Source organism: Lupinus angustifolius, chromosome LG04 (assembly GCF_001865875.1).
Source record: "Lupinus angustifolius cultivar Tanjil chromosome LG04, LupAngTanjil_v1.0, whole genome shotgun sequence".
Lineage (NCBI taxonomy): Eukaryota > Viridiplantae > Streptophyta > Magnoliopsida > Fabales > Fabaceae > Lupinus > Lupinus angustifolius.
In genome coordinates, this window is record NC_032012.1 from 22,890,802 (window position 1) to 22,902,713 (window position 11,912).

General features: G+C 32.6%; 1 protein-coding gene across 2 annotated transcripts; it reads right to left on the reverse strand.

Annotated features, from left to right (window-relative positions):
* On the reverse strand, positions 1,112–3,475 carry LOC109346290. Of its 2 annotated transcripts, XR_002107503.1 has the most exons (3): positions 3,334–3,475; positions 2,298–2,488; positions 1,112–1,473 (listed from the first exon to the last, which is right to left on the reverse strand). XR_002107503.1 is itself a non-coding variant. In XM_019585773.1 (2 exons), exons 1-2 carry the CDS (start codon positions 2,528–2,530, stop codon positions 1,278–1,280), a joined length of 429 nt encoding a protein of 142 aa, XP_019441318.1. In that variant the 5' UTR covers positions 2,531–2,791; the 3' UTR covers positions 1,112–1,277. The 2 variants fall into 2 exon arrangements, 1 of the variants encoding a protein (XP_019441318.1); XM_019585773.1 differs by lacking the exon at positions 3,334–3,475 and having other exon boundaries at positions 2,298–2,791.

The following is an 11,912-nucleotide window of genomic DNA, read 5'->3' on the forward strand; positions in this document are numbered from 1 at the left end:
TAGTTGATGTGCCCTCACTATTCCTCAATTTAAAAAGGAATTTCGCTTCATTGAAGTCAACATTATTAGACTCAATAATCACTTTTGCGTCAAGGTCGTAAAACATGTACGCCTTGCTGTTTATAGTATAAACAACGAATATACATTCATAGGCTCTGTGAGTTTAACTCTCTAGGATCATACCATCATAAATGATTTTATGAGCAATTCTATGTATCTCATATGATTGAGACTTTACTGATTTATTATCAGTCATATGATGCTTGAGGTAGTGGCTAACATTATCGTTTTTTTTCACCTTCCTCAGTATTATATTTCTTTCTTTCTCAAGTGCATACCAAATTAATTTGGAAGACTTATATGTGCTATAGTAATCTTATAGATCATCAGATAACTGATTCAGAATAAAATTCTTACATCAGTAATTATTTTTATTCCAGAGAGTTGTATTAATAACTAGTTTATCCTTATTCTCTTTTTCTTCAACTTTTTTTGGCACCACTGCAACACTAGTTTTTCAGAACGTAGACAACTTTTCTCATAGTGAGGAAAAATTCTCACTTATGTTACCACCATTTGAAGCTAGTCCCATCAAACCGAAATGGTTTGCTAAGGTCAAAGTTGTTCGGTCCAGTAATATTATCTATGAATGCGTAGCTTGCAACAATTATTGTTACCGTAGCTTGCAACAATTATAAATAACACGAAATAATACTTATTGGCTGAGTCACAATATGACTACCCGTGCCAATTCTTTCCCCACAATACTGACTCTCAATGTCAGTTCTCGAAATGCCCAGAATATGGCTACTTGTGTCATTTTTTTCCCTCAATACTGACTATTAGTGTCAGTTCTCGAAATTCCCACAATTTGACTGTGCCAATTCTTAGTGTCACGGAAAAAGGGGAGAAGTTTGCCAGAAATGTATCGGAGGAAAATATGAGGGAGAAAGAAAAAGTTGAATGAAAGCGCATTCAACTTAGGGCCAGAAAATATGAAAATATGGGACTTGGGAGTTGTTTTCTTTCAAAACTCTTCTATGTTGGACTTGGAAGTTTTTTATATTTCACACCCACAACCAAGTTCCAAGAAATCACTACTCCTATACTTCTTTAGGTTGGGAAACTCAGAAGCAAGAGCAGAAAACTGAGATGAAAATGATAGCACTATGTCAAAATAAAGGGAAAAGGAAGGATCTAATGGGTAGATATGAGAAGACAGGACTTGCCTTATCGTGAAAAGGAGGGTGAACATGTGGCACAACTCCTTCAAAATATTAATATACAAGCTGCCTAGGTGAGTTGCAGACCTCAATTTCATAACTAGAGGAAATAGTAGTTCCCTCTCTCAAAGTTAGTCTGCTTAGTCTCTGAGACTGAATATTTATCAAGTTGTCATCTTTGGCTCGTTTGTTTGCCTCACCTTCATGGTAGCCATTACTACTTGCATCTTTTGAGGAGTTTCTGACCCTTCTGCTAGTTTCATACCAACAATTTCCAATTTAGCTTCACAATAACTCATAATTTATCAAAGTAATCAGGGTAAGAAACGATGACAGCAGCAAGTATGTAAAATGTGGTTATGGGCTACATACATTCATATGATATTTTCAGGTCAATGTACTATTGTACTGAGTACTGACAGCTTTGGTGAACTTCACACCTCACAATACAATCAAATCACCAACTTGGTCCCTGAAAGAAAGAGCATCTGGTATTTTAGTCTTTGACACTAAAATTATACATTTTGTCCCTGGTTGTTCATAATCCCGGTCAAATTAGTCCTTTGTGTAGTACTAATTGATTGTCGTTTTTACTGCCTGGGGGCTAACTTGGTTGACATTTTGAATATTCTGGGGCAAAAAGCATAATTTTGAAGTGTCGGGGACTAAATTGCCTAATGCATTGTCTTTTAGGTACCAAAGTGGTAATTTACTACACACAATATCGTATGGATGTGAACAATATGAATTTCATTTAATAAACAACTTTCACTCCAACAATTTAATACCCTTAGAACATAAAACTTCTGAAAAGATAATCATTTGGTGCTAACTAAGTTGTCACATATCACTCAAACTGCCTTCACTAAAGCAGCACTTCCAGTACACATGGCCATCAAAATTATAGCTGTTGATTTGTTGTATTAGTCATCTTAGTAAAACATTACCCAACACTTCTAAGAATTTAGCATGCATAATAGAACAAGACAAAAACAAGCCAAATATCAACTTTTATAGTTAATGCATTGATTGATTGATCAACATGAATAGAGAAGACAAGCTAAAAAAACTGACCTCTCCTCTGAATATAGTTGGATTGCTGACAAATACGGGACATAGTATTGTTGGATGGAGTCGCTTCCGTTTACTATTAGTGGAACTTCTACTCCAAAAGCACTAGATTCTATAAAAGACTCCCAAAGGTCCTCAAGGAAGAACCAAGGATCTGCATTAGATTGAGGGGTCCTATGTCCCTTCACTCCAGTCTGTGCATCAACCGAAAAGCCCACCAATCCAGCTAACAACATAAACAACGAGAATACGAGATGACTGCAGCTGAAAGCATAAACCAGTATGCAAAATAAACCACATTCAAAAAACAACTTAAGACATGACGAGATAACATCTCTTTTCTCATTCCTGGTAACCCTCCCTCTAATTATTTAAGAAATTAAGTTTTTAATTAGTTTTTATTTTATTGGCCAATCAGAGAATGACATATTGAGGGGTAGCATATGTTGTTGCAATCTTGCTACATATGACTCCTTTCCTACAATTTACAACAGAGTAAAATGTTAAATTAGGTTTCCACGGATACAAGTGTCACTAATTTGGTCCTCCAAAAAAAGAGTGCAACCTAATAAGTTCCTAAAGATGTAACTTGCTCCTTGTAAGAACTTACTTTGTGGCACTTTAAAAGTTTAAATATTTTAGGAACTGTAAAAGTTTAAATGTTTTAGGACTTAATTTTAAACTTTTGGGAACTTATTTAGTGCCAATTTTTAGGAGAATCTAGAACAATTTAACATTTTAGCTTGACCAAGCAATTTAAAAGTAAACACAAGATACTGTTCTCCAAAATAAGTTCTACAGTTACAATTTGCTGACCACTCAAACAAACCAATAGAGACCAGAAAATGAAGTAACCTAAGAAACAAGGCACATAATAAGATGAACTTAACCCAAATTAAATCATCCAAAATTTCAGGGCACAAGAGTCAGCAAGTGGGTTTATAATACCAAGTAGAGAAAACAAAGTAAAAATAAAAACTTCCCCACAGTTTTTGATGATTTGAACACGAAAAAATACACCAAAGATTCCATCGAGTACCTCAGATGAGATTTGAGCAGTGACAAAAGGGAATAGTGAGTCCAAAATTCGATCGAAATTAGTGTAATTAGGTGTGATCGGGGTTGAAGAGGTTGCAACCGAGTTAGGCCGCAACAATGCCGAGTCATTCAGGTCGGGTGAGTTGAAGGGTTTAGTGGGTTTTGGAGTGAAATTGAATTGAGAATGAAAAGTTGGTGGTGGTTTATGTGTTTCTTTATATAGTGAATAGTGAGTAGAGTGGGAAATGAGATGAGGGTGGATGGACCAATCCCTCCTTTATTTTTCTCTGTTTTTGATACTCAATATAGTAGGGACTTTTGAAGACATATTTTGTCGGTAACTGAAATCACAAAAGATCAATGACATCATCAATAGCATGTTTTGTAACACCTTTAAAACAAAAATGTAAGTCTCACTCATAATTTATAGTAAAAAATGTATGAGTTTGATATATTATTAGTGTACTATTCATCCTTCAGGTTTAATTATCATTAATCGTGTATAGATATGAGATTCAAACTCATGTCTCTTGTAATATGGGGGTTGGATTATGACCAATTTTTATTGGCTTTGGTAAAACAAACATACATCTTATTTGTAAGATTATAACTTATTGTCATGGTGAATAAGTTTATATAGATATTTGGTAAAGAAAAATATAGCTTTTCAATGCTACTTTGGGTAGGTTTTGTCTTCGGGGAGAATTGCTTGTAATTTTTAGACAATGCATTTCTTAAAATTTTCATGACAAGTTACATTAATTCACCAAGCTGCTGAAAGCTTCCTTCAACAAAAATCTAAAAGCTAAAACAGATTGGATAAGAAAAGGGGACAGGAACAGTTCTTATTTTCATGCCATTATGTTAAGAGTTTTAATTTTAGAGTTTGATTCATTGATCTTAGACTTTTTTGTTAGTATAATGACATTGAGCCATACATCATAAAAAGTTGTTATTAAGAGTAGGAGGATAACTATAGCTGAATACTGCATCCCCAATATTTTAATGTATCCAGATCTTTTGTTTATGTTACATCATGCAGTCTCATTGTTGGTAGTTTGGAACAAATATTTCAAAGGAAGGGTTTGTGTGGCATGTACCGTGGGCTAGCCCCAAGTGTATTGGCTTTTTTTCCAAACTCCATGTCGCGCTCCGATTTTTTGCTGCACGACTTCGTTAGAGTCTCCACTACATTTTTTCTTTCAAAAATGTAGAAAAATCTAGCACTTCACTTGCCCGTTTGAACGGTACCCTACTAAATTGCATTAATTATTAATTGTGTTATTATTATATTTTTACCAAAAATATATTATTTTATTATTATGTCTGACAAGAGTGATCTTGGTCCTATGTATTCCTTTTGAGAATCAGACTACGTAGTTCTTTGGGTAGAAAAAATTTTTGTTGGTTGAGTTAATTTTATTTATTAAAATAGTAAAGTTTAAATTGTTTTTTTGAAAAAAGATATGAGCGAAACATAACATTTACCTCCAATATCACATCTCATATTAAAACTTGATTAAGAAATTCTAATTTTTTTATTTATTTAAAAAGTAAAATCTTTTTGTAAAAATATAATTAATCCTATTAATTATAAGGAAGTGAAGGGTAGCCTTTACGTCCGATACCGCATCATACCTTAATATCTTTGAGGTAAATATTATTTCATTGACTCCTAGATCTTTGTTTTTTTTAATATATTTTAAATTGATATATAGTGAGAAACTAATTAATTACATAGTTTGTTTCAAAATTAAATATTTATTAAAAAGAATGATTTAGTGTGTATGCAAAGAGTGTATTGTTTATAGATTTACCTTTTTGATGCAGTTATAATTATATATGTTACAGTCGTGATAATTATTATTACTAATGCAATTATTGATAACAAAAATAAAACAACTATACAAGAAAGTAATGAAAATGACATACCTCTCATAGTGATTTCAACAACAATGAAATGAAATGTTGCAACACGAAAAGTGGTGCGAAAAAGGCTAATCAATGCAAACAGACATATAGTGGAGGTAGGGACTTTGTGTAGCACTGACTCAGAGACATCGCTTTGACATGTATATGAAGCTTGTCTACAATGTATACGAATGTAATTATAATTCCTCTTGAGTTTCTTTATACTTTTTCCTCATTTCTTGGGTGGTGTTCTTGTGTATAAGAGATCTTGAACTATTGTGGATTTCTTGGGTTTTTGTTGGATGATTATGTGCGAAAGATAATGTCTAGAGAAGAGAGAAATGATTGAAGAATGAATTTTTTGATTGAGGGGATTGTTGTGTGATGTAGAAGATTATACTTTTTGGATGATTCTGATTATCTTTTGGTTGAGGATTCTTGGGAATAGGTGATGAATGAAAGATTTTTTTGGATGAAATTTGATGTATAATTTTTTTGAGAATGGATGATTTTTTCGGATTGTGATATGTTAGGAAAGAAAAAATGGCATGGACATTTTTTGGATTTTGTTAGGAAAGAAAAAATGGTATGGACATTTTTTGGATTTTTTCTCAAGTGTCCCCTCTCCCCATTTCTTTGGTGAATAATGCACTCTATTTATAGGCTTATGTATTTTAACACATGTTCAAATCATATACAATCTCCTAATTAATTCAAAGGACAGAATAAATGGAAACCTGATTTTTTATTTAAAAGAATTTCAAGATTTGATTTAATCATTATGGCACAATAATTAAAAATTAAAAATTTAAAAATAATCGATAATTAAAAATTTGAATTTACAATATTTTGATTTTGGGATTCTTAAAATTGTCATTTTTTATTAGAAAATGGTCAAAGATTTTTTCTTAAAAAGTTTAAACTTTTTTTAACCCTCATGAGTATATAAATACTTAAAAGTGACTCAAAAAATCTTGATTTGGGTTCAACCAACAAAATAACTCTTAAAATCATTATTTTATTTTTGTAGAGTCATAAAAAAATATTTGTTCGTCTTATTTTGATCATATAAACGAAATTAATGGTATTTCTCATGATGAGAATTTTTCAGAATTGATTCTAGCTAATAAATGATTATTAAGTCACTTAAAATCCGTGTTTTTTTTTCCTTCTAATAAAATGCATTGAATATAGGTTATTACGGAGTTTTTGATCATCAACTAATATTTCTTTCAATGTTCTCTTTTTATTTTTGGAAACAAATTATTGAGAGAGAATTGAAATAAAACTCATTAAATACTAATGGATTCAATTAAAACTTTTTTGAAATTAAACTTGAGATTCAACTTTATGGGTTGGGCCATTAGGCCCCTTAAACATAAAAACATTTTTTTGTTATAATATTTTTGAAAAGGTAGTTTGTGAGGGACAAAATTTGATATTCACACAGAAGTTTGAGGCTGAGATTTCTTTGTAAGAAATCAGTACCGAATTTTTTTGGATTGAAGAGGTATGGCACATGGCTAAAGAAAGACTGATTAGTAGCCAATAGAATGGCGTTCAAGGGTTCCATTGATGGTCGGTTGTGTGCTGTGAATAATACCTGCAAGATTATGACTAAAGGTTTGATGGATCTAAGATAAGTTTAACCAAAAATCGATTAGTGTTTTGGAGGAATGCTTTTGGATTGAGGTATCCACAGACTATAAAAAAGTGGATGAGAAGTAGAAATTAACCTAGATATCACACCCGGAGAATGATCGGTATGGTTTCGTTACTCAATCGAGAAGGGAGCAATCTTGCTGCAAAAAGTTGTAAGGCTGGTCATTCATTATTCTTCAATACTTGAGTTCATAACTTAAATAGGAGTAGTAAACTCTTGAGAGCAAATATTACACAAGTCTCAAATCAATTAACATGTTGCTAATAAAATAAATGAATGGCCCCATTATGTATATTAGTAATACTCAAACTAGTGCATGCTGCGAACAGCCCTGGTTTTTAATTTAAAACAATGCTAATGGGATCTTTTGATCTTTAAGCTCACGCCTTTTGGAGTTTCTTCATGTCTAATCTATTTAACTTACCATCAGATCATGTGCTTTTGTTGGCCTCGACACATTGCTTAATGACGAGCCCGCTTGTTGAGGCTTTTTTTTAGCAATCTTAGCATGTTGCATCTAGTAATCTAGATGCATAGGTCAATTACTACGTGCACGTTTGTTTTTATTTTGTTAAATGTGTTAGAGCGTTGAATGCAAATGTATGGCTAATGTGAGGAGTTTTTTATGGTTGATATCTTCCTTTCAGTGAAATCTAAAACAAAGCTAATAGCCAGATATCAATAATTAAACTATTGTTTAGGAAGTTCTATCCATGTAGTCTACTTCACCTAGTCAAAGAAAGGTTTAGTTGTTATTGTTAGGGGAGAATGTAAAAGAGGGATACAATTGGTTGCATATTTAATTCGACTGTCAGAAACTGTTCTTTAACATTCTTCTTATTGTAGCTTTTTCCCTCTGGCATTAGAATTCAGTAGGTTATGTACTTCTTTTCTTTATGGATGTTTAAAATACAAAAGTATTAAAGAAAATTGAAAGAATGCCGACATGGGCTTACAAGGTGCACATCTTCTATCTGACATTGTGTGCGACTCCATGTGACATGAGCTTACAAGGTTCAGGCTAGTTGAGTCATCATAATTATAATCAGAACCACATTGAATGCCTAACTAAAACTGACAGTTGAGAGGGTTCATTTTTTAGCCTATATATTGGGTACCCAATTTTGTGTACGATATATCACACAAATTAACGAAACCGATATTGCACACCAAAACCAGTATCTTGGATTACTTAATTAAGTTTTCTCCATTTCGTAATCTCAGTAAACTTCCTTGCAAAGCATGCTATCATCTTTCAGAGTGAGATGGTTTAATTTTTTCCCAATAGAACAATTGGCTTAATCATATATTATTTTTAAAGTAGAACATGTTACCAAATAAAGCCTTTTTAGTTGTTTTTTAACAACATGTAATAAAAAGCTTTCAAATTTAACCCTGGATCTAGATTAGAAAAATCATCTCCTTTCCATGAGAGTGCCAGTTAACTTATGGTCTTAAGCAAATTAAGGTAATGATGGTCCATAATTGGACAACTCACTATTGAATATAAGGTGGGGTTACTAGCTATATACATTAAAGACTATGGATTAGCATAAACTACTTGGCATCCAAAGTTTGAGTGTTTGAGATATATCTGGTCGACACACATGGTACTTGATTCTTTTGTCATGTTCTATCACATCCAAGGGAACAAAAGAATAAGAAAATTATTATTGCTTTACTTTCAGCTTTGTTGAACGTATATATCAACATGACTTTTATTTATTTTTTCACTTTAGATATGGTGGGGAGATGGAATAATATCATAGAGGGCACTAATTGTTACTGGGGACTAAATATTGTGAGTGGCGTTAATGCTGTTGTGATATAAGAAGCAAGATGTTAACAGAAAGTACATAGAATCAGTATATGATGTATTTTCTCAAACAATTTGGGAATTTAATAACATATCCCCTCGCTTCAGGCTAAATATATGGAGTATAAAATTTGCAAAATTGAACATGATATATTTTTTAACCAATGTTGACTTCAATACTGTAACACATTCATCTCCTTCACCACAATATATGGGAGGGTAAAGTTTATAGGATCAGAGGTTTATAGGTCACTCAACATGCCATATTAGTTAAAAGATAGTTCACAAAGGGAATTGTATTCAAATCATCATAAATGTCTTTTGCCTTATATTTTCAATTGCTACGAGATTCCAACACTTCGACCAATTAAACCTATTCAATTAATTTTATAATTAATCAAATTACCCTGGTTAATGTCATTCACTAATCACTAATTCAAAGTTCACAATTTCAATATAATATTGGTGGTAAATTATGTTTTAGGTTGCCCTAAGCCCCTAACCACATCATATTTGGGAGAATATATCATCTATGCCATTACCTATTTGGCATCTAGTTGATAAAGAAAGTAGAATTTCAGAATTATTTGATTTAAAAATCCAACAACTTTATATTTTTTGATCAGTCAACTCTAATGGGACATGAGCAACATACATTGTGAGTGACACTAAATGTTATCCCAATCCACACTATAGAGGATTACAAGAGGAAAACATAATTGGCCCCGGAAGCATGAATCACAATATTATTCTTTGACCATGGTTATATGGTGAAGTCTTAAAATATTAATGTAAAATGTGACTAAACACATAAACAAATACCACAAACCATATAACCATAGTACTCCACCTTTCATCATAGCTTGGACCGGTTCAAAATGCCTAAACTGGGAGTGCTATGCTTTTATGATTCCTTAAGAAGTGTGGTGCCTGTGGGGAGATGAGAAAGAGTGAAAGAGCAACTTTATTTTTTGTTTCTGGACCATTTCCATTAATTAATTATGCAACTAACCTTTTTATTTTCACTTCAAAGAAAGAATTGAAACCCAACCAATGGCCACATTATGTAACGTAACAAACTCTTGCTATCTCTTAAAAGTGAAGATTAGAATTCCCTAACTTGTAAAATATTTACTTGCCATATACTAACTCAAGTTTGGTACATGTATTGCATTTTCTTTTTGTTTTAAAACGTTGTGTGTGCAATTTATAACTAGTGTATTCTTCCCAAAGAAGGCAAATAGAAATATATTACGTATATGACAGTAATAATAAGGATGATGGTGAATGCTGTAACTATGACAGCAAAAATGGGCTCTCAACCTAAATTTATCCCTCAAGAAAATCACAACTATGATGAATAAAGTAGGTGACAATCTTCTTATATTTTTGGGGGTCATGTTATGGATCATTAATCATGACCAAAAGGTACACAACTACATTTCATAAAGACTAAAGAGGAATACCAGACAGATTGCAAATTTGCAATAATGCTCACACTTTTGTAATAATTGTCATAGTAATTAGTTACCACTGTCTCCTGTTAACAGATTAGTATACATAATATTTATTTCCAAAGAAGGTAAAGCATATGACATTAATAAGAGTATTTTTTATAGCAGTCCCAAAAAATTATCACTTCATCTGTCACCACCTGTGATTAGTCAGAAAAATACTTAATTATCAAATTTTTAACTTACATATATTTTTTTCGATCAATCAAAAGTGATGACACATAAAGTGACACATATTTTTAGACAGTAGTGGACCTGTATTTTTGTGTTACTTTTTTGGAAGGGTGAGTCAGGGGATTGGGTATTGCTTTCCAAAAAAAATGAGGGTGCATGTGCTTCCATTGTATGATGTGGGAAAATTTACTCAGTTGGTGCACTTTGACCGAAAAATTACGGTCTTGGTGTGCCTTTTCAAAATATTACGAGAAAGGTGTAGTTTTCACCTAAATCGGCAACCCTGTTGCCGATTTCACATAAAATATTTTTTTTTATTCGACTCCCCCCTAACTCGGCAATGGGGGGGGGGAGTTTTTGATAAATATATTATTTTTTTAATTTCTCCCCCCCCTAAATCGGCAATGGAGGGGGGGGGGGGGGTTTTCCATATATATATTTTTTAATTATCCTCCCCCTAAATCGGCAATGGGGGAGGAGTTTTCCATTTTTTTTTTTTTTAATTCCTTCGTGAATAGGTAATGTAATATATATTTATTTAAAATATTTAAAAAATGTAATTCCAATAAGACACAAATTATTAATACTTTATTCAAAGAGTAGTATTTAAGACAAAAATTTATTTTATTAATCCCATAAAAGTTTAATGACGTCTATGTGATGAAGTGTCACATGGAGGTGGTTTTCTCCTTCTGGGCGGTTGAACTCTTAATTGTTGTTCATTCCGCTGCGAGATTCTTGCTTTTCCACGTGTGACCGATTGTGGCTCCTCCTCATTTGAATCATCTTCATCTTCATCAACATCTTCAACGACAACCTCATCATCAGTATGTTGCATACCAAAAATATTTGTAGACGGTATTGGGTTTTGAGAACTTGATGAGAAATAATTGTATGGGGAATCATAATTTGAAATGTAAATATATATACTAAAATTTAAATATATATACTAAAATAAGAAATGTAAATATACCTGATCAACGCGCATACGGTCAAACATTGCACGTATGATATTTACAACATGTCCAGGGATGTTGGTGGTAATTAAATGTTGTGACCACCTAGTTGTAATGTTTTTTAGTTAATAAAATTAATGAGTGTTGGTAGTTAATAAAATCACAATAAAATAACATATAAATGTTAGTTAATATATACCTTTTTACTAATGGAAAATAAGGTATTGTTGGGTCGCGCAGTCTTGGTGCAAGATTTTGAATGCGATCATATGCCCATGATTGTAGGAGTAGTAGACATCCTCCAATCTCTTTTTGATCAGTTGTTGTTGCTGCACGACATAATCCTCGATAAAGACAAGCCAATACAGCTGAGCCCCAACTGTATTGGAATGTCTCTGTTAAGTCATCAAGAAAGGGCAGATACATTAGGTGAACTCGGTTACCTGATGTATCTAGCATAAGAAACCCCCCTATCATTCTCAGATTGAATGCTCTTGCGTGTTGTTCAATAACATCATCATCAGCATTGTCAGGGAGATCACAAAA

Bases quoted from the DNA above. Each gene is read 5' to 3' on its own strand.
- LOC109346290 (XM_019585773.1), bottom strand. From the start codon at position 2,530: ATGTTGTTAGCTGGATTGGTGGGCTTTTCGGTTGATGCACAGACTGGA. The intron at 1,474-2,297 runs GTCAGTTTTTTT...TGAAACTAGCAG, and splicing joins CAACTATATTCAGAGGAGAG to AAGGGTCAGAAACTCCTCAA.